This window comes from Montipora foliosa, chromosome 2, assembly GCF_036669935.1.
Source record: "Montipora foliosa isolate CH-2021 chromosome 2, ASM3666993v2, whole genome shotgun sequence".
Lineage (NCBI taxonomy): Eukaryota > Metazoa > Cnidaria > Anthozoa > Scleractinia > Acroporidae > Montipora > Montipora foliosa.
Window position 1 is genome coordinate 35,452,242 of NC_090870.1, and position 23,101 is coordinate 35,475,342.

Here is a 23,101-nt window from a genome sequence, read left to right on the forward strand (position 1 = left end):
GCCCAATCTGAACGTATATACATTTCTTTTGGTAGTTTGGTGCCCAGGCACATAACAGTCTCGAACTCTATAGGTCATAGATATCAATAGAAATACGTTATCTTTGAGTTAAGTAAAACCGTATACAAGAAGATGTCAGCTTCACTTCGCAACATGCAGGGCATGTATTTTTACGTTTGTTTTGCACGGTTTAGGCCTGGAATCGAGCAGAGTTAGGATGATACATAAATGGTAAGGTTTCCAAAAAACCCTTACAACGAAATACAGTAAACAGTGATAAACTAACGCCAAAAGCGGCGAAAGCTGATCATAATGACCTCTGAGGATATAACTGAGACCAAAAAGAAAGTCTGCCGGACAAACCCCATCGTCCGAGAGTTTAAAAAGAAGATGAAATCTGAAAACAATAATTAGTCCATTCTCGTTTCCAGATGCCAGCGTATCTCTTAGCCGGCGGAGCCTTCTCACGTAAAAACGAAGGGCTCTGGATTGGAAACATAGGAAATTCAAGTTTTTTTCATTTGTTAGCTTGCGAACATTAAATTCTTGAACCGGAAGTAAAAATGGATGATGTGGTGCAATGGGGTCTGCTGGTGCGATATGATTGGATTGTCTGTTTAAAACTATATTACGGTACTTATAGTTTTAGTTTTAATAATGTCCTCTCGTCCTCAGCATCTACTTTCGCTGTTTTGATATCAACAATGTTTTGAGACATTTGTATAGAAGGTTTAGAGAGTTGTCTTGTTCCGGCCTAATCGACATTTTGCTAAGTTGAAGCCACTTAAAGTTTGACATAAAGACTCTTTGAATGTAATGCTTCTGAGTGCTGCCATGTTTAGTACTATTGACGATTCATGTATGAATTCGAGAAGTCCTAGAATCTGGGACCGCAATTCCTATGTCTCCAGAGCCCGTCGTTTTCTCGTGCGAAGGCCCGAACAGCTAAGAGAAACGATGGGATCTGGGAAGGAGAATTTGATTGGTCAAGCTATGGGAATTTTAAATTGAGTGTGCTTAATCTGACTCGCGCTTCTAGAAATAGTTACCATTCATAGGCGCCTTTGGCTTCTTGGTGGTTCCCTGATCAAATTTTTTTTTTTTTTGAATTTGCTTAAAATTCTCACTACAGGATGAAAGGTTTGCGTTCAGCAGAGAGATTCAGCTGGACTTCGTTTTTGCTGCTGTGAAAGTCAAAGTTCCTCAGGTATGAGAGCATTTTAAGAGAATGGAAAGGCTTTTTCCTATGGATTAATGAAAATATAGTCTAACTAAACTGCATACATTTTGCTTCCGCACAGATTCCGTTAAGTTCAGCTGTCAGCCGTCAAATCATAACCGATTTCCGGTCTCTCACAGACATCTGTGACGTGTTATCATCTCTGGACATTGCCATTGGTTTCCTTTCTTCCACCGGTGGGAAACCCGATATGTTACTGAATGAGTACCTGGGAGGGGTACTACGCATGCCTCAGCAAAACAGTCTTCGGAGTCTGAAGGTAGTAATGACTTTTAACCTGCGCATTTGATCCCAAACTTCCCTCGACTGATGAAGACACTCGACAGTATTGTCTAGACACTGGATCTTTGAATTAATTTTCTTAATCTACATTCATAATTCTCCAAACCAGAGTAACATCAACCTGGTTGCAGTGTGAACCCTAACTAACGTTACTCTTGGCTTAGTTTACCAATTGACAAGACGGCACTTTCTACGCAGCCACGCTCTTGTCATTTGCAGGTTCTTAAGGTGTTAACAATGGTAACTAATTTAACTTAGAACTGAAAGCCAAGGTTACTGTGGCGAGTGTATCTGGATCATTTTTCGATAAACGATAAAACTAATACAATAATAAGAAACAGTTACGTATTTACCTAACAGTGGGAGCCCGTATCCAGGATCCTACAACTTCAATACCAGGTGTACGTAAAGAACAACAGCAAAAGCAAGGTGACACACGCTAACACCATTGACCGGGTGAAATGGTTGTGCGCATGCGTGATGTGTTGGTCACACCGGGTTGGTGTTCGCGTGTGTCACCTTGCTTTTATTGTTGTTCTAAGTAAAGGCATTTTCACAGATCAAGCTATACTACGACCAAAAAATCAATTCTTCTTTTTCTTTGGATTTCAAAACTGTTAGCTATACACTAAGTGACCCAAGTTTTAAGTCTTGATTTAAAAAAAGACGCCTGTTTATCTTAACTGGAATTTTCCTATTTAATGGTCCGCCATTACTTACTTTAAAATCTTGAGAGAGCTTTGTCGAGGACAAAATCTTCGGACGGCAGACTCACAAGTTTAAATCTCCAATGCGTGTGTACGCGGCTGAATTAACATGCAGCATGGGAGTTTCGGGCTTTCAGATTTTGCATATATGTTAAGCTGCATTCACACGCTGAGGTTTTAAGCTAGTGCATGAGCAAGTGACATCACATTCCGTAGATCCAACCCTCTGAGGTCCAATCGGTCAGTTTTGAACGTGAGTTATAACGGACGGTGAAATCCAAAACTTACACTTAAAAGTAAATAGTCTTCGGATAAAGGTCAAACCTCAAAATTTTTGCCAGTCGGGTGTTACGCAAACAGACCTTCAAACTCTGAAGAAAAGAAAAGGAAGTGATTTTTTTTTTTAATCATAGTAGCACTTTAAATGAGATTGGCTTGCACGAGTGACCATTTTCAATCCCATGGGCAAAAATTTCTCATACAAGACTTATTATTTGCTAGAAAGGTCTGGTTTCGCAGGAAAATCAATCATAAAATAACTCGATCTGTGAAAACGCTGTTAGACAAATACATTGAAGTTGTACGCTCTCAGTCATAAGCTCCTGCTAAAAGAACATAGGGATACCAGTATTCCAGAATAGAATTCTCTACTTGCACAAATCCCATAATACAACTCTTTTACCCCAAAAAAATTTGCATAGGCTCTGTTTTCGATTTCTCTTGGGACAACTTCATTTCCAAGGAGAAATTGCAAACAATTAATTTGAAAACTTTGGGGGGGAGGGGGGTAAAGAGATGTATTGTGGGATTTGTGCAAGTAGAGAATGCCTGGATTGCAAGGATGAAGTTTCAAGAAGGCAATCGGTATGATTGTTAGATCATCATCACCAGCTATTTCAAGTTATTAGAAATAGCGGCAAACCTTGCTAAGTAATTAGATGTAACCTCTAATTTAATTGGCTCAGTAGGTCGTAAGCGTTTTTTTTGTTTTTATGTTCGGGTCCATTGCCTCAGTTGTATATATTTAGTATTTCCTAAACCAATCCCGAGAGCCGTTGTTAAACTTGCGTCCTGATACAAGACGAACACATCGTCTTGGCCAGACATTTTTGACATTTGAGCCTGCACCACAACAGTGGCTTTTCCCAATCGATTATAAAAATGGTCTACAAAATTACAAAGCTTTGTATGAGAAGCGATGGAATTACGGAAAATACGAGAACAATTACAGTTGTTTTTTAGTTTGCCAAATCGAGCATTATTCAACGACGTTTCAGCGCCATATTAATTCCATACCTTTCCCTCGGAACGATATCAATTTGCAACTTCAGATCCAGTCAAGGCCTTACAAATCACTGACGAAAGAATCGGAAGATGACATACTTGATAAGAAATGGAAAAAAATCTTTAGACGCTACATAATTCGCCCAACTCGAGTCATAAAATACAGATAAAACCCTATCTGGAAAATAAAAGTCTGATATTCGCTTATAAATTTACCTTTCCTTTCGGCTGTTAAAAACCGTACCCAATGAAAGAAGTCCCGAGAAGAAAGGTTGACATGTCGCGCAGTTCCGTTCCTTGGTAAAGAAGGCAACGATTTCTCTGTCTTTGCGCTATGTTCTCGCACGAAAAATATGCATATGTGGTACCAAATAGCAAAAGCCAGGCTTTTTAAGCCTGCAGTTTTCTAGGACAGCAGTTTAAAGTTAAGCCTGCGATCGTTCTTCAAAGCAGTCTCAAGCCTTCGCACAAGAGCATCTCGCGGGAATTGCGCGCGCAGTTAATTTTCATGTTTGAAATTTCTTGTGCTATTGCAAGTATTTATATTTTTGCTGGCGTTTAAAATAGTTTATTTAGAAGATACCAATTCTCAAAGTACAAGCCGACTCGAGGATCATACATGACGAATAAGAAAGATCACAAGACTTCCTTAATAATTCTTTCCATATCATAAAATGTCCCTCTGTTTCGAGCGAGTTGCTGTGTCATACTTGCTTTATGCGCGAGCTCAAATGTCCAAATTTTTTGGCCATGGTTCATCTTTATTAACAAATCACCATGAATTTGTGTGAACTGTGACTTTGTTCTCTTCGTAGGCCCAGCAGTGTTGTCAGTTACGTCATGTGATCGCCCTGTGGCGCTTGCTTTCCCTGGAAAGAGCGAAAATTCTGATAACACGAGGCCAGGTAAGGAGCTTAAATGTTCCATATCCTCATGAAAATCGGAATTTAGAAAATGAATAGAATTTAAACGCTAAAAGATTTTAAAAATGCATTTAAAAAAGGGAACGACGTTTGGGCGCTACGTTACGCCATTATCACGTTAAAAAGTGAAAACGGGTAAGGTGTAGACAATACGTAAAATATTTTCGGGTCTTATTGGTATAATTTCCAAGGTACGAAACACCATAAGGAAAAAAGAAAAAGAAGAAATGTACGAAAGTGTCACGTAACAGTTTGGCAGGAATGGAGTAGGCTTGCGTGTTAAGAGAAGGCTTGAAGTCCTTTATACACAACACCTCGTAGACTAAGCAATCAAACCTTTCAAAAGGTGGCCAGTCTTTGTTCTGTTGTTGCCATGCTGTGTTTCAAGGTGTTTACCGATGGTTGAATAACAGTGTTCACTTATGCGTTGATGTAAGTGTCGGGCAGTGACCCCGACATAATTTGCATCGCACAAATCACATTGGAACAAGTATAGAACGCATTGAGTGTTGACGATCGGGGGCTTGTTTTCCTTGGCACTCAGAGTTTGTGACAGTTTTCTGCTTGTGAAGACAGGTTTTACGTTAACATCGATCTTTCTTCCCAGAGAACAGATATCTTTGCGTACGCGATCGGCTGATCGCTGATCTTTAAAAGGCAATACTGTGTAAACAGATGGGTCTGCTGAAGGCACGGTGTGTATTTCATTATCTGGTTCCTGGCTGAACTTTTATATGGTGGAATCGACAATTTTTTTTGGATAGCAAAGCTTTGAAAACGTGGTGCGTAACTTGTTGCATTCTTTTACAAAGCCCTCTTTGGTGGAACATAGACAGTACGCACGGTTAACCATCGTGTTGTCTAGGCCTTTCTTGTATCTGCTGTCGACGTGGCTTTGGAAATGGATTAGCAGTCCTGTGTCGGTTGGTTTTCTGTAGACTTCAGTTGTTAGAGTGCCACCACATCTTGTCAAGCTGCCAAACTGTTTACGTGACACTTTCGTACATTTACTCTTTTTCTTTTTTCCTTATTGTGTTTCTTACCTTGGGAATTCTACCCAAAGGACCCGCAAATATTTTACGTATTGTTTCACATTTTATATATTCGTATTGCACCTTATACTCTTTCACTTTTTAACTTGATAATGGCGTAACGTAGCGCCGAAACGTCATTTGCTTTTTTACATGTGTTTTAAAAATCTTTTAGCGTTTCAATATCGGAATTTACAAGAAAAATGCGACTTAAGGGATGGACGAGTTTTCATAGTTAAAAATCCATATTTTTGTGTGACACATCTTCCACAGAAGAACTGGAATTTTCAAATTGCAGGTTTATGTGGTAAATTCCAAAAGCGTGTTGTTTCGTTCACTGGAGGCAGTGTGGCCCAGTGGTCAGGGCGCTTGCCTTGAGATCCGGAGATCCCGGGTTCAAGACCCGCTCTGACCGCTCGTTGAATTTGATCCTGGTAGTCCCTGGTTCAACTTCCCAGCCGCACTTGTAAATAGCCAACTGGTTTGCCTCCAGCCAGTTGGGATTCTTAACAGTTGTTGTTCTGTTCTGTCGGTTCGTTGTGTTTCATTGGCCTTGAAAAGCCCCTATGGGGAGCGGTCAATTAAGTATGTATGTATGCATGTATGTATGTCAGAAGCCACGTGTTCCTGAATGTACGTCGCAATAGGCCATTTCCGAGTTCATGTCTGCCTCCTCTTCAAAGCGAGTCTAAGTGCGAAGTTTTTCTTATGAAAATTAGTTTTCATTCATATGTAAAGTAAAACTAATTACGATCACAAAAACGTCGCACTTGGACTCGCTTTGAAGAGGAGGCAGACATGAACTTGGAAATGGCCAATTCCCTTGTTTACCGAGAAGAGTAAGACTAACGCGGTTATTGCGTTACAATGGCGGCAAATAGGAACGTATTCGGCAGTGATTAACTTACTATTCGTCCAGATTGCATACCTTTTTTCGTAGAGATGCTCTAGATGACGAAGGGTAGGAAAATGGAAAAAAATAAGTTATGGTCGATCCACGGACCGGAGCGTATGGAGCAATTCATGAACTTTACCCACCAAGCCGTCAACACCAGCAAAAATCTTCTTGCTTTAATCCATGTGTACATTGTAAACCAATGTGGGTTGAGTTTGCTGGTTCTCGACTCTGCTCCGAGAGGTTTTATCCTGCTACTCCGGTTTTCCCCGCTCCTCAAAAACCAGCATTTGATTTGATTTGCGTTAATTTGTTGATCTCAGTTTACAGTGTCCCCAATTGGTCCTCCAGCGCTAGGAGACTAGACACTTAATTAAAGTTCCAATCCTTTTCACATTGTGTTCATTAAGATATTTTACTCATTCAGACTCCTCCACCGTTTTGTTTTGGTGGGCGCATAAAAAACATTGTTGATTCATGTTTACAATACAGATGATGTTTGCGTCATTTTGTAGGATCCCTTTGAACAGATTCCAGACAATTACAAGCATGTTATCCCTTCGAAACAAATGGTGAAATTCAGCAATAAGATGATTAGGGTTGATTTGGACCGTTTTGTTTGCGAAGTACTGGAACTCATTCTGCTCAATCTTAGGGTTGAGCCTAGACCTGGGGAGGAGGAAATGAGGTATTTTACTTGCAGTTAGTGCAGACCTTATTGTAATGGGTGATCGGTCGTAAGAATTGAAGGTTGTCGTGTTGTGAGAACAACACTTGTTCTTTGAGACTGTCAGGGAAAACAGAATAAGATGATACATGGTCAAGCAATAGTCTCCCCCCGATTGTCTTGTAGACACCTGACAGCTTTAGGAGGATTGTTTGTGGTTCTTTTAGGTTTTAATTTCGAGTGTCGAAAATAATTTGATGATTGAACAGTAAATTCGTGGTTGTTGCGGATTTGTACTACTGAGCAGATTGATTGACAAAAATTCGCGTCTCATTCTGAGAAATCTATTGCTAGTTTCCGCTTTTATCGACGGGCATGTTTTTCAACTAAAACGAAGAAAATGTTTGAACAAGGGCAAAGTTCTATTCCCAGAGATTAATTTGGGACTCTAACACGGTCGAAGTGTAGGATCCCCACAGATTCCGAAGGAATAAACGGATTTTAACACGCTAGTAATCTTCCCTAGTAATCTTTACCTCGCCGCTTCTCGGCTGGCTAAACATCCATCACTAGCCATTGACACGAGTTGCTCGCCCCAGTTGCTCGGAGGTGAATAGCAAAGGATATTCGGGGTCGGAGTAGCCAATCAGAGCGCGCCTTCAAACTATCCACTGTTTAAGTATATATAAATAGATTTAACAACGTTCATAATCTTCATGTGCTCACTCTTTTATTCTACACATGCGTATCTCTTTTACACAACTTATAAGTAGGGTGGGGAGGGTACATTAGAACGGGTATACTACATGAAGCATCACACTGCCCCCTTTAAGACTACGCACTTTTTGACTGTATACATTTGATATATAGGAGGCCCAAGTCTCTATACTGCGACTTGCAAGTCAAAAAAGAGCGAACCTTAAACTAGGCTCACCACTTACAATCAATCAAGTTTAAGACATCAGCATTCGCACAGGTAACCCAGTACTAATTCAAGCATATCATCTCTTTCCTTAGCTTGTGTGACTATATACAATGGCATCTCGACAGCAAAGGACACGATCCAATTCAAGGACTCGACGAATTGCCGCAAAATGTGCAGCTTAAAAACGTGATCTCTGCGTGGCGAACATCTGTTGAGTTGTGTGACGATTATCATGACAAAAGGGAGTCTGCATCGGCTTAAGGCAATTATTATAATACGTCACTTCCTGTTGTTAACCTTTTTTTCTGGGTCAATTCCTGTGGTTACGCTGACGTTATTTGAACATCAGTTACTTGCAAACGAGTAGCAGCATCTGCTGCCTTTTATAATGTCTTTAAGTAGTCTTTTTCACTCTGCGCTTCTTTGCCCAGATTAGAAATGGGGCATCTTCATATTCTTAAATTGAATTTTTGAGGAAGGCGAGAGATATTTGTGGAATTGCAATTTTACTTTTGGGGAGTTAGTTGTTGTTCTTTTTTGAAGAACGGCATCGAGTATCCGTCTCTATCCCTCGAGATGAGAAGATGATTTATTTAAGAATTTTACCGAATTTGCACAAATAAGAAAAAAGCCAAAAAAAGTACAAAATGCAACATTATAGACTCATGCAAAAGATGAGCAATCACTGGAGAAAAGCTTTTTAAAGTAAGAACAAATCATAGCTTACACCAAAAGAATTGACGTCATGTTCGTTGTTACAAATTCGTCTATAGGGTAGAAATGAGAAAGTACCTCAATATTTTGTGTGGTTGTTTTGTTGAATGCCCCCATTAAACTTGGAAATGTATCCTTTGTGTCTCTAATCAGCGTAATACTAGCCCAATAAGTAAATAACTGTAATATTATTTCGCCATGTTGTAAAGAATTGGCTGTTTTTTAGTATTTTGTTGAATTAGCGAACCACGTGATCAGATTACCTTGTCTGAGCTTCACTTCAGAGGGATAAGGAATCCCACTGACCTCAAGGTATCGCAGGGACAAATCACCCGAGGTGGACATGATTTCGAACTTCTTCGTTAAAGTACCGCCTCGGTTGATAACGGCGCATTCTAAGGTCCCAATAGCGTATGGGGTATAGAAAGAGATCTTATACGGGCAAGAAAACTTGGGGTCAAATTTCAGTGTGGCATTAGGTGCCGAAAACAACTGGCCTGAGATAGCAAAAGGGATATGCCACAACACCATATGAAATGTGTAGTGGGAGGTGAGCCATGGAAGACCGTCTAATCCGTAACCAGCTCCTGAGTAGAGGCCGTGAAAATTCCATTGATCGTTCAGGTTGGAGCGCACGTGTTCGATGGCTGTCTGTGCTTGAAGTAAGGCTTTCTGAGGATCCATACCTAAAATTACCAAGGAATCGTGTGCATGAGTACCAGAAAACCAAGACGTGTTTAGGATAAAAACATATCAAGTACGGAAATTTCATGGTCTGTCTGCGAATACAACCGCACCTCATCCAAGAAAAAAAGAATACTGGGAAACGAATGATAACAAGAACAACGACCTTGGGAAATAACAGGAAGCCTCGGTTACGAAACGGTGTTGACCTCTATGACGTTTTCCTTGGGTACGCCATAAACGCTCTGGTTATCCAACCTCACGAATTTCTCGAATTTGAAAAATCTTGCAACCGACATCCAGGGTATGCCGACGGAAACGAAACTGTTCTTTTTCTGTTGTTTTTTTTTTTTTTTTTTTTCAATTTGTGAGTCATTGTGTTTATTACATTCCTTAATAGTTAACATCTGTCATTCCTTGGCTTACCTAAGTGAATCTGCAGTGCTGTCCAGTCAGGACTTCCTCCCATCCAAATAGATTCATGTTTCGTTATAAGTTCCTCCAGTTCTTTGACAGAGATGTCCTTGGGACACGACCCAACGCTTTTGTTAACCGGGTGGTCAGTGGCCATAACTCGAAGGCCAAACGGTGTATCATTAATTTCAAGTTCTTTTGACAAATGCGACATTATCCTGTAAAGGGTAAATATAATGTTTATAGTTGTATAGTTTTCAATAGACCTTTTTACCGATACGGCGGCCATTTTGATACAAATCACTTTGCCCCATGAGCATCCCATAATGTCTTTCGAAACAATAGAAATCAAAATGGCCGCCTTATTTGTAAAAAGGTCTATTGCCAATCATCTCCATAAACATGTCCGCTGCAATTATCCCGAGAATACGGGGTTTCTTTAAAAGTTTGTTTCTTGCAAAGTCGCGCAATGTTGGGAATGTCTCTTGTAATTTGATCTTCAATCAATCATGGCGCAGTGGGTTCAATGTTGACGTCACGAGCCAATCTGCATTCGGACAGTTCATCACAACAGCTATGCAATGTAGTTTATGACGTCAAACCCATCCCCCTTCCTTGCTTGGTGCACAGCCAAACTGTGCCAAACCATTTATCCCTCTTTAATAGCCACTTTTGAAAAAACATATCAGTGAGATTAAGCATGCGACGTTTTTGAGCCGCGGACGGCAACCGGAAGTGAGCTGTTTTCCCTTTTAACCTGTCTTGTCACTACCACCTTTATATTGCTAAGTATCTTTCCTCCGTTAGAGATAATTAGGTTAAAACTACTGTCCTGGCATAAGAAATGTTTATTTCCGGTTGCCGTCCGTGGCTCATTAACGTCGCGTGTTTAAAGTAAAGTAAAGTGGTGCATTTATATAGCGCCCTTATCACTAACGTCTCAAGGGCGCTTTAAAATGATCAATTTACCCCCAGCGGACTGGAAGCATATACAGGCGCAAATTGCAGCCGCTTCTAAGCAGTCCATGCATGCTGGTACTCATTTCACCGACCTCGGAAGGATGGAAAGCTGAGTGAACTTTAGCGGGAAAGAAGGTCGCCAAATATTCCAGTCTCGGCAGAACCGGGAATGGAACCCGGGACCTTAGGGTTGGAAGGCAGAGATCTTACCACTGCGCCAACCCCTCCGCTCTTAAACTCCCTAATCTGAGGAAAAAAGGTTCTAAGAAACAAAATGGGTTACCGAAAAGCGCTGAGCATTATTGCAGCGGACGAGTTAGTTATGGAAGGCAACGTGGCGGAGTGCTTACACTACCGGGTTTCCTGGGTTCAAGTCCCACTCCAACCACGAGATCAAGTTGATGGTCTTTTGTTCACGTTCTCGAATTCGCCTCTTAATCTGTCACCCTCCGGCGAGGATCTTATATATTTTTTGTGACTGTTCCCTTGGACCTCGAAGGCCTCTAAAGGGGTGGTCATTTGAGGCATGCAATTGCCATATTACACCATTTAAAATTAATAAAACATGTGGTTATATGTATAATTAGAAATACAGCTGAGGTCTTTCTTTATTGTAGTTAATATGTCCTTAAGCGTGAATGTCTCAACTTTGCCAACCCGTTAGTTGTTTCTTCTTTGTCCTCATAGTGTCAAACCATACGTTTTATTTTTTTCTTTAATTTTTCAAAAGGCATGGGATTCTGGTTGACTATGTAATATTATTCTCACAACCTGGGGTGGGTCTGGGTGATATTACTGACCGTTGAGGGGGATCTTGCGGGCCTATAGTATTGATCACCTTCCTTGGGTTTTGTCGGCCTTTCCTCCCGCAAAAGCTTTTTTTAAAATCCATCTACCTACGTATCTTCCACAAACACTTTGTTGTTTCCCCTCGTATGTTAATGGCTTAAAGTTTAATACCTTTATTTCGAACCTGCTGTGATTTATCAGAGCGGAGACTAGACACGATCATCTTTACCCGAAATCAGATTCTGTGGATGGATTCCTGACCTTTCTGGATAATCCAAGTAAGTATATTCATCTTGCGAATGAGACAGAAAGTGTTCATTCGAATACAAACAAAACATATTTAAAATGCAGGGCCCTTTAACATAAAACACCTAAGAGTTGATCTCTGCAAACAGTTTTCATTGGTCATGCTTTAAAAATTATAATTTGGGAGTAAAATCCTTACCTGTTTGGATCATCCAAATGTCCTAGTCCCAGCGTATAGGCCCACACTTGTGCATACAGTGAATCACTCATAAGCCACGACGGAGAACCAAGCCTTTTATCCCACCAAGCGTGATAGTATCCATCTTCTTTGCTCCATAATTCTTCCGAGATTTTATCCAACGCGATTACCAGCGCATTTGTAACTTTCTCCAATAATTCTGTGTCTCCCATAATTGTCGACAGCTCTTGTGACACGCGCAAAGCCAAAACATACATGAAACTGTTAAATGTTGTGTGATCGTATATATTGATATACAGAATATCGTAAGTGCATTGCTGTCTGTGAGGCAACCCTGTTCCATTTGTTCCGGTGTCAATAATCCAGCCGATAGCCCTTACCACATGTGGCCACATGTCTTCAAAGAACTCCTTGTTATTGGTCCATTGGTATATGTGGTACGTTTCTATAATAAACACTGTAGTGACGTCACCCATGATTCGCTGAATTGCTGGAGCACTAGGAAAGAAGGCGACAGCGCTAAATTCCCTGTATCAATACATGCTTACTAACTGAAATACCTGAAACGCACTTGCTTTTCCTTCCGATAGGATTCTTTTAGCCTGCAGTGCAGGCGCATTTTGATGGTGATCGAATGGGATAATGCCGCCATCTTGGAGAGTAAAAGTGATGGAGAGCTGGGGAGAGTGACGAGTGATAAAATTTCCCAGGGACGAGGACTTATAGTGTATTACACTCTGCGTTTAAAATGGAAGACTCGTGTTTGAAACATTTAAGGCTTCAACAAGCCTTTGCTGACAAAACAAAGCCGGCTCTGCAAGATAGGGTTCTTTAACATAAGGCATCAGGGTGTTATGAAACTCATTTTTTAAAACGTTTTTGGCTAAACCGCGCAAAAACGTTTCATCTGTCTTAAACACAAAACAGGTTTTACAGTGTGCGCTCGAAAACAGACTCACCTGTCCATTTTTGATGTCGGGGACATACAACCAGTCTCTAGTGTTTCCAAAATATGACCATCTGGCCTCTGATACTTTGCCCAGGCTCTCATGACATTCTCGACCAGATCGGGATAAAACAAAACATAAGGAATCTCTCGCTGAAAGTCATTGTGTACGGAATCAATATCAATGCAATCAAAGGCTTCATACTGTCGCCATCTTCCATCACGAAAGTACATTCCACTACGCCAGAAACTTAATCCGTTGACCAAGACATCCTGCAACCAAACAGGCAGAGTCTGGACCGAGCTACTACTACTACTGACTATCATTGAGGCATGCCACGCGGTTATGCTTTCCAGAGTGGAGGGTAGTTCACTTGAGAAGTACAAAGATACTTCCTCGCTGGACTGGAAAAGGTTGCCATAGTAATTACCAAGAATCTCCCCTTAAAAAAAAAATCAAAATTAAAGAGTTGAGGATCCATTTCATATTTATCAGTTCACCACGCTGAAATATTCGACAGTAATTATCAAGCAAATCAGCAATAACTCCTAACTTTTGAGTTGGATGAACAATAGAAAACTTGTCGAAAAATCAATCACCGTACTCAAACCTGAGGCCCGTTTCTTGAACGTCCCGTAAACTTTTCGGGCTCTAGAAGCGATTTACGAAACTGCCATACGCTTGTTTGGACAAGCAGTTTTTTTGACATGTTTTGAAAATCACAAAAAGCAAACTATTTGTTGTGTTTGATGACTTAATATTCCTCCGTTCATGAGATACAGAGGGAATTGTGACACCCGAAAAGAGCCCGAAATGTTTCGGGACTTTCGAGAAACAGACCCCTGACCCGTACCCGTGAAATCTCTATTGGGATAAAACCAGCCAAGCACCAGTGTAAGTGTTTGTTCCTTCCCAGAGTTAATGGAGCTCCTTACGGATGCAGCACCATAGAATCCATTTTCTTGTGATTTCTGTGATAATGGCAGGTAACCGTGTTCAGTAAACTGCTTCCAGATTTCTGCAAAACTGTCGCTCACCATAAAAGAAGACCTGGCTCCCATCTCAGTTAAAATAGTAGTGTTACCACTTTGAGGATAGCTTCCAGGCCTGTTAAGGGTCAACATTGAATCATGAGTTGTCCACGTGCTCTTTTGACCGGACGTAATGCCCGGTTTCCAGGCGTGAAGGGGCACGTCGTTAAACAGAAGACATGTTTGGTTTTCTGTAACCACTTGCCATGACATACATTCCAGTCCATGAACACAAAGGTTTGCACACTGAGTGGCATTCAGGTCTTTAAAGCTGGCATACGGCTTCCCAAGTCTTTGTGTGTCCGGTTGAATGCCCAACGGTAAGTTCAATAAAAATGAAACTTGCACCGTATTCTCGGTAGGATTTTTTATTCGCAAAGAAAAAGCAACAGCTGGAGTTGTAGACGACTTGGAATCGCGTGGTTTCAACGGTGAGATAGCAAAAAGATCCAGTTCGAGGTCATCAAAGGGTTGATCGTTTACCGTTAATTTGGAGACTGGGAAAGAACCAGAATATGCCATGGAGCTGACTCCTATTTAGGATGAAAAATGTCATTCATTTAGGTTCTGACGTCCAATGCAGGTTTAATTATAAAGTAGTACTATTTCTCACCTCTGCCATTGACAAAAACCATCAATAGAAATATCTCGTGTTTCTAATATTTAAAGAATTGAGTTAACTTGAAAGATATCACTGGGCGCAACGATACTAAAATACGAAATGGGTTTGTGCAGTTCGCGAATTCACGAGCCCTTCCCTTACCAGGGTATCCCTTGGGTGGGTGGGTACGCAGAAGTTTTGCGATGCTTGAGGTCTCAGTTTGAACACGGACGCCAAACACAGCAAGATCCAGAGCTACGTAGTTAAGTTTGGCCGAGCCTGCAGGAGATTGGTTCTCTACAGTCCACTCGTGAATGGAGCCATCTGCGCGGAGTTCAAAGGATCCTGTACCTAAAAGAAAAGGAAAATAACGAGAAGACATAATAATTTTGAGGGATAATTATTATGATTAACAATTCTTTAAAAATTGTTGGATCCGACCTAAAAAAGTATAAAAAACTAAATTTTCGGCAACGCTCTGTTTGCCTTCATCAGAGTAAAATGGCGAGATGAATAATTAAAAGAGCTTTTAAAGGCATAATTATTATGATCTGCCTGTAATTGTGGCGTTGAATATGATTTAAACACTCCCTTCCGTGTTTATCCTCTGCTGCCTAAGCAGTTTTCCATACACTTAAGTACTTTCTTGGAAGATAAAGATAATCGCCTTTTTGTGATCAAAGGTTTGCATCACAGTTTCTTCTTGAACAATATTTTTTTCGAAATAACATGAAAAAAGCCGTGTAACTGCGTTTCATTTCATCTTAGGGGAGGAGTTTATTGTGGACTCCATGTTACTCAATTGGATGAACAGCTATCTGGAAAACAGACGACAGTTCATAGAACTCACAGGTAAGAGATAAGCTATGTTGTGGCCCACCCTCTCTGCTGGGACCAAGGTTTATCGCGTACAATAATGATCTTCCAGATATCACCAAAGGCGAGCTAGTAACTTATGCTGATGACACAACTTTGCATATCATCGGAAATTGTATGGAAGAGGCTTTTCATGGTCTAGATAATGTTCTACGAGACATTACTTCCTGTGGCAGAAACGAAAAAAAATGACCATACACCGCGGGAAGTCTGAGGTAATGATAATATCCCGTTACGTTTTCTGAAACCAAGCACACCCGTTATGCTGGGAGATAAGGTTCTTGATTTTGTGACTGAAAGGAGATGTGTGGGAATTATCATTGGCAACCAGCTTCCCTGGCATAATCACTTTGAGTTCGGGCCGGGTCGCATTACAAACCAATTTTTAATTTGGCTGGAAAAATCGAATTTTAAGACCTGAAATAAAATGGATAGATAAAATTTACGGGCTCATTTCGATTAAGTTAGAATGCAAACGTCAATCACACAGGCGGAATTTTAGCGGTAAAAATTTTTTTCAGTCACCTTTGACGGCGGCTTCCTTGTTTTATCGAAATTTGGAAAAAGTGGTCAGCTCCACCCAAGCACACCTGCGTCTGTGATGTTTTTGTCCGATTTTGAAATTTTTGAAAAAGCGCCAAATGAGGGATCGCATTATTGAGTTGAACAAGTTTTTGCAAGTCGTCTCTAATGCGACCACGGCCTCACCTTATAAATCTTTCGGAAAAAACGAATGAATGGTTCAAGCCACCTTAAATACAGTTTACTTTCCTAGCATTATTCCTGCTGAATAACCTCAAACTAAAATCGGATGGCTTACCTAGACCACCTAACGGAACAGCACTGCGCATGCCCGATGGAGGTGACTGCTGCTTATCAAAATTCGAAGGGTTCTGAAATAGGTAACTTCTCAGTCCCAGTAAATCCCAGCCAAAACGAATGGTGGACACATTTTCAGGTTCAGAGTAAGAACTGCAAAATTGATTCCAACCAAAACTTTGATTCGCATTCACAAACGAGGGACCATTGCGGAACTGGAGAGCGTCAAGGTAAGGGACGATATTGTTTGTTTTTCCTGTAGGAAGAAAGGGACAGTAAAAAGCATATGGCTCATATACTAAAAGCAAGCAGCCCACGAGGGACTGAACAGTTAGCGTCCGCTGTACAAAGCACAACTTGCTAGGGTGGGGACACGGGTATTTTTTACGTTCGCCACTCAGCTTATGTAAAGCTGTTATGTGAGACAAATGCAGTCGCTAAGCTTGCATTACATTTGAATCTCGTAGTAGGTTAATATCGAAGTTAACGGCTCGGAAACACTAAAGTGAGCGATTCTTGTGCAGTTGCAATTCCTTTTTGGGGGCGAGCGGGACAAATTAACATGACAAAACATTGTCCGTGGATCAGCTGATTGCAAATTGGATCGGGTTCGTTGATCATTCGGGAATTTGTTTGCTTTGAGTAAAGTTGGTCCGGTGACCCTGTGTCCAGCCTTTTCTCCATTTATAGTGGAATGAAAAGCAACAAAATGCCATCTAAACCATCACGGATAACCAAGGCGATGCTCGTCTTATAGAAGGAGGGCTAAGTCTTGTATACAAAAATGTGGTTTTATCAACGGAGTTGATAATGTAAATTGGCCACCGTACAGAGATTCTAAAAGCTGACCTTTCGAGCGTTAGCCCTTCGTCAGAGCGAATCAAGGAATTGTGGGTTATGCGTAGTTTTTATAGTGGAATAGGAGCTACGCTATTGGTGGTAACATGGCAACGTGAAAAATAGAAATTGCTGTTCCAGATTCTAGCGGCTTTCCGTCGTTCCTAGGTGTAGGGAAAGGCCGCAGATAGCCATGTGTTTTTTGGAGTAGTTAAGGAGATTAAAATGCCGAGCGACTGGCTTAGATGCATCCTTGTCATTCTTCTCAACATCGCGAAGGTGTTCGCGGAATCGGTCGCCTAGTCGTCCACCTGTCTGGCCAATGTATAATTTATTGCATAACGCACAGGTTAAGCAATAAATTACATTTGCGGAGGTACATGTGAAACGATCGGTGATCTTAACAGATCGCTTAGATCCCGATATCTTGCTAGTGTTAAGAATGAAATGAAAAGTTTTGCAAGTGCCGGGTTGCTCGTTAGTTTTGAGCGCGGTTCTAACTAAAAAGTTGCCTACGTTTTTGTCGCGTTTGAATGAAATAAGTGGAGGTTGCGAAAAGATTCTACCAGTGGAGGGATCATTTTGGAGTAATTCAAAGTTATTAAGAATGGTACTTTTGATTGCGTGATTATGAGGATGGAAAGTGAGGGTGAATGGAATTCTTTTTTTATTAACTTTGCCAGTCAAGCTGGCAGAGTGCCACAACAGCTTGCGTCAATCACTGTGGCCCCTTTTTTACCCTCCCAACCATGATACACAACAGAAAACAGACCACAACACCGGGAACTACGTTCCCTACTCTTAGCGACAAGTGTGTCGGTTCTTTTACGTCCCACAGGATTATTAACATTGAAGGGTTGTGAGACGGGACCTCCGGCTTATCGTCCTTATCCGAGAAGACTTGAAAGTCTAACCATTTGTAGATGTAGTTACAAAGGCAGCACTTTCTCCTCAGTTATTTAAAGACCCTGAGTGTTGGTCAGGGCGGAGTTGAACTCACGACCTCCTGCGTGACAGCCCGGTGCTCAACCAAATGAGCCACCGGTGCGCTTAGATTTTTGAGACGTTTGTAGTGCTGACTGTCGATCAAATTGTTGGGCGCGATGATGGCCCGCTTAATTTGACCATAGCCACGTTTTTCGAAGAACTGGCCCATCTCCTTTGAGTTGCTGGAAAAATCGGAGTCATCACTACCTAGACGTCGAAGTCTACGAAATTGAGAATAAGAAATGGAGTTCTTGACATGTGATGGATGTGACGATGAATACAACAAATAACTGTGAGAATCTGTAGGTTTGTAGTGCACTCTGGTACATAGCACGTTGCCACTAATAGAAACTTTGATATCTAGGAAAGCCAATGAAGATTCCGAAATTTCCCGGATGAAAAGAATTGAAGTCTTGTAAGTTGATGAATTTTCAATGCAACATTAATTTGCAGGTAATATATGGAAATCCTACATTGACAGCAACCTGGTATTGAAGTAAACACCACTTCAAGGCTGTCTGTGACTTAACGAAAAAAATACCACAATCAAACTGTTTTCGATTAGGTTAAGATCAACAGCAATACATAAAATGATAAAACTGACGACTTCGACATTTTTTTTCAAGCAACACCCTCCCATACCACAAAACAAAGTTTAAGGAGTAAGCCGAATGAAACTAAATCACGAATCTGTATTTTTCAAGAAAAAAAAGAGAGAATGGATCAAAGTAAAACTCATCATCAGCCGGAATAGTCATTTTGTCATTAAAAAAAGCAACTATCCAAAATATTAATGCCTTGGTAACTGGGGATTTAGTCAGTTTTGTGGGCAAGTAAGCGAAGAAACTCCCCCGGTAAGGGGACCAAGAAAACTAAATTATTCAGCTTTCTTGGAAAAACAAAAGGGATAATATTAAACCAGCGCAGGAGCCCATCAAATTTAGTTTCTATCTACACTTATTCCTTGAGTCAACCCTTTCCCGAGAATATTTATTTTAAAACAGTTTTTGATGCGTGTTTGTTGGGTTATACGATGTAAAACAATAGCACTGTCATAGCTCTGTTTTGATTGGGCTTTTAACCTCGCAACTCCCTCAAGAGGCGTTCTATTAATAACTATACTCCGGAAACGGATCGCTCCAAGGCCAGCATGAAAGATAGAGGCACCACTTGATGGGTTCCTGACGGGCGGGGCTGAAAAAATATATGGCGAAGGGAGGAATAGGTAAGGTAAAAAGGTAAAGTCACTGCTCACGAGCCAGAAGGCCCATCAGGCCCATCAGGCCGGCGCTTATCTCCGGTTTCAGTAGCATTAAGCGACTAGGAGTAAAGTAAAGTGTCTTGCCCAAGAACACAACGCAATGTCCCCGGCCAGGCCCCGAACCCGGACCACTCGATTCGGAGTCGAGCGCACTAACCATGAGGCCACCGTGCCTCCCATAGGCAAGGTGGGTACTGAAATAATGTTCACGCCAGTGAGGTTGTCATCAACGAATTTTTAGATCAAATTTATTCATTTAGCTATAGTAAGAAAAAAGAAGGTCATCGTTTTTGCATCAAAGAGGATTATATTGTGGTCGAATTGACTCCGAAAGGTAGAAGTGATCCAAGTGTCTTTATCCAACTCACGTGGCAGTCAATATTGTTGATATTTAAAAAACTTCTCACAATAAAATTTAATTGTTTTTGAACGTCTGGGTTTTTTTTTATTTTTTCCTTTTTTGCCCGCCTCGAATAGCCCTCGCTAATTGGGGGCGAAAGCTCTGTAAGTGAGAATTTTTTTAAATCTAATAAAGAATGTTTGTCAAAAATGCAAACAAAAGGTTATAAAATTACGCTCAAAGAAATTTTCAAAACCTTAATTAAAACCTATCCTTTTGGACACAACTGAGAAAAAGTTATCCAAGACGCCCTGATATCTTCGTTTGCTCGCCATGATAACAACACAGAACATGCCTCCAAACGTGCGGTTTGTCATGTGCGAAAGTTATAAAAGACATGAGTCACAAAAATAAACTTTATTCCGTTCTCGAGGAACAAGAAAGCGCATCCTAATCCCAACCTAGAACTGAAAAAGGAACAATTTGACGTGTTGGAGCGATATGCCTGGACAAAAATCTGTGCTAAATATGTTACCAACGGGCGGTGTTGTCAAGTGTTGCCACGGATTTTCGATTAGAATTTGTGTAACGTGGATATGTAAAGCAGATTGTGTCGCTGTTGAATGCACTGATCCGGGATTAGTTTCAAATGTTAAAAGACTGTCTTTGTTTTGTATCGTGGAAGATGAAAGAGAGCGAAACACCAGACTCTAACACGAGATTCTTTCGAAAAGAATAAATTATTCTTTTAATCATAAAGCTATGTCTTCGTTGAAGGATCTTTCACGTTAGATTCTTCGTCACCAGAGAAGGTTTAGGATTCTTTTCAAAAGAAGATGAGTTCTTTGGGTAATAGTTTCCTTGCTGCTCTAAAGAAGTAGAGGTCTTGAGGGAAGTATCATTTTGCTGCTTTTCATTATTTTGTATAAACAGAAAACTGACTGTTCTTCACCAAATAATGACAATTTTTGAATAGAGATGTATACTTCTAGTTGGATAAACATGTTGATTTTTAGAATCCATGAACATATAATGTGCTTTCCAAATTTAGGAAATATATGTACATTGTACATACATACACAAGGCAATACATACAAGCCATAATCACAAAAACAACTCTGTTAATTTAAATTTCACTAAAATAATTACGGCACGTCATGCGGCATGAAAAAATCAGCCAAACTATTTAGCAAATGAGATAAGTCCATAGAAATGAAAACAGCTTGTAAGCACAAACTAACATGCAATAGAAATTCTCTTGAGTGGATGGTGTAGATCTTAAAGTGAGTGAAATGAAATAAATGGAAAGTGTTACACAAAAACAATTTTTGTAATTAAAATCGATCACTGTCCATTTTCCTTAATCACTTCTATCCCAACAAAAAAATTTAGCCGATATGGAACTAATTCAATGCACACCCAAAAAACCAGCATTAAACAGGGCTGTCATTAAATTTTCACCTGCAATATATCAAAAAACCGATTCTAGTTTTCATTTCCTTCACAATGTGAGCTCAGGGTTAACAGCTGGTACAGGTGAACGTTCTTTATGGCAGCCCTGTGAAAACGTTCCAGTGTGACAATTTAATTGACAACATTAGTAATAGTACAAATTACTTCATAACATAACATGGTTTGACATGGTATGAGTTAATTGCCTAACCCTTGCCTGACATGGTCATGTTCTGTTCTACTTCTCACCTGTTGTGCGACAAGTCAAGAAATGGACTCAGGTGTGTTTACGTGTCAGGGTTTCCATTAAGTTTTAAAGTAGAAGGGACCTTGTGACAGAGTGAGAGGGCACCCCTATATATAGTCTGGCTTTTGATCTTGAGACCTCCTTTGAGCAATGGTGGGTACTGTACTCAGTGTAGACGGGTGCTAGTACCCAGGTCTCAGCTTCTAACAAAACCCCTGCATGTAGGTTAGTTCAAGCTCCTGTGGTGGTGCAACTGTTAATACATGTAATAAGAGGCTGTTAACTTTAAGCTAAAAGAGTAGAGACACCTTTTCTATACAAGGCATTTTTTTTTGACAAATGCTAAATACATACTCTCAAGAAACTCAGTGCAGACATGTTGGCTTTCTTAGATACTCTAGGTTAACCATGTAATGTACCCCAGACAGAGCAGAAAGACTCTGTTTGTATGAACTTACTTCCAGAAGAACCTCATTGTCAACAATAATGAAAAGCTGTTGTTCATAATCGTTGGTCTCTGGGCACAGCATATGAACATCCCCACTTAAAACTGTTTAATTCACATAATCGTTTAAGTAACGTTGTCAAATTCCTTTGGGAGAGCAGAGAGATGCACACCGAAAGGTCAATGAAAATATGTATCAAGCAAAATAAAAACTGCAAAAGCCAAAAGTTCTTCATGAGGTTAGGACTAGTCATCCTTAATGCACTTTATATTCCATTTTTACAGATAAGCGGAGGTCAGTACTTATTTTGAACTATCAAACTTGACAGATTGGATGTAACAATATTATATATACATTGTATATTATCCAGAGAATGTTCATTTCCCATCTTACCCCCAAAATAATGTCATCCTTTCCTCACTGCCAAAGGCTTTCCGTAGGGTGGCCAGCACCATACAAGTTTTGAAATGGTACTTTTCTCTTCAACTCTCTGACTAGCAATGCAAAAAAGCCTAAGACTGTTGATTTTAACACTCCAAACAGGAACGGATACTTGTCTACAAACCTTGAACCTAAACATTTCTTTTGTTGGCATAAAAAATAAATTACATCAGAAATTGTTGACAACTGTACATACCAACATGAAGAAGTCAGTCTGACTTCAAAATAGACAGTACAATTTACTGACAACTTAACCGTCAACTGACAAAATGTAAATTGAGGGAATGTGTGGAATATGTTCTCAAGTGACCAGAAATACTGCACAGTGTGCAATCCTACCTTCTCCTTTTGTTTCACAAAATAGTCAAAATTTATCGGAAATATAGCCTGCTGTAAAGTTGCTCCTAAACACACTGTAAAAGCATAAAGTCTGTGTCTAGATAATGAAACCAAATGAGCCAGGTAGTTCACTGATGGCAGCACTTAGCTCTGTTTTCTGTAGAGTAACCAGGGGTATCACTGATCCCCTTTAACCCATTGACCCCTGGGCGTGAGACCTGATAGATTTTACTCTGTCTAATGCCAGGGAGATTCTATTCGTCAACTGGGGTCATCCTAGGGCGTTTGAGGTGTCAATGGGTTAAGCAGTCAAAAACTTTGTCCCTTCCATTAAATGGGATGCTAACCAATCACAGAATTTGTTACAAAGTCTATCAAACATTTGTCAGTATTAAGTTGTATGCGGGTACATGTAGAGAGGCAACATGGATTAAAGTTAGAGAAAACTGAGAGATGATCAAGACCAACCTCGTTCCCAGGGTCTCTTTTCTCTGCCTCCTTTGTCCTCAAAAACAAA

General features: G+C 40.5%; 2 protein-coding genes across 3 annotated transcripts in view; one reads left to right on the forward strand and one right to left on the reverse strand.

Moving 5' to 3' along the window:
• The window catches only part of LOC137992947 (E3 ubiquitin-protein ligase rnf213-alpha-like), a 169,681-nt gene extending 160,880 nt beyond the window's left edge, over positions 1-8,801 (forward strand). Inside the window, exons 87-91 of one of the 2 annotated variants that reach the window (XM_068838544.1) lie at positions 1,133-1,207; positions 1,302-1,499; positions 4,329-4,418; positions 6,878-7,050; positions 8,047-8,801. In XM_068838544.1, coding sequence (XP_068694645.1) covers positions 1,133-1,207; positions 1,302-1,499; positions 4,329-4,418; positions 6,878-7,050; positions 8,047-8,215 — 705 coding nt within the window. In that variant the 3' untranslated portion in view covers positions 8,216-8,801. Of the gene's footprint in view, positions 1-194; positions 233-1,132; positions 1,208-1,301; positions 1,500-4,328; positions 4,419-6,877; positions 7,051-8,046 lie in introns of those variants that run through there. The other variant, XM_068838545.1, reaches the window with a different exon arrangement.
• Positions 7,034-23,101, reverse strand: part of LOC137992948 (uncharacterized) — a 20,882-nt gene continuing 4,814 nt past the window's right edge. Inside the window, exons 2-8 of the mRNA XM_068838546.1 lie at positions 16,236-16,490; positions 14,702-14,890; positions 13,761-14,471; positions 12,920-13,349; positions 11,961-12,458; positions 9,779-9,984; positions 7,034-9,354 (exon numbers count right to left, since the gene is read on the reverse strand). Of these exons, the coding sequence (XP_068694647.1) occupies positions 8,891-9,354; positions 9,779-9,984; positions 11,961-12,458; positions 12,920-13,349; positions 13,761-14,471; positions 14,702-14,890; positions 16,236-16,490 (2,753 nt within the window). The 3' untranslated portion in view covers positions 7,034-8,890. The remainder of the gene's footprint in view (positions 9,355-9,778; positions 9,985-11,960; positions 12,459-12,919; positions 13,350-13,760; positions 14,472-14,701; positions 14,891-16,235; positions 16,491-23,101) is intronic.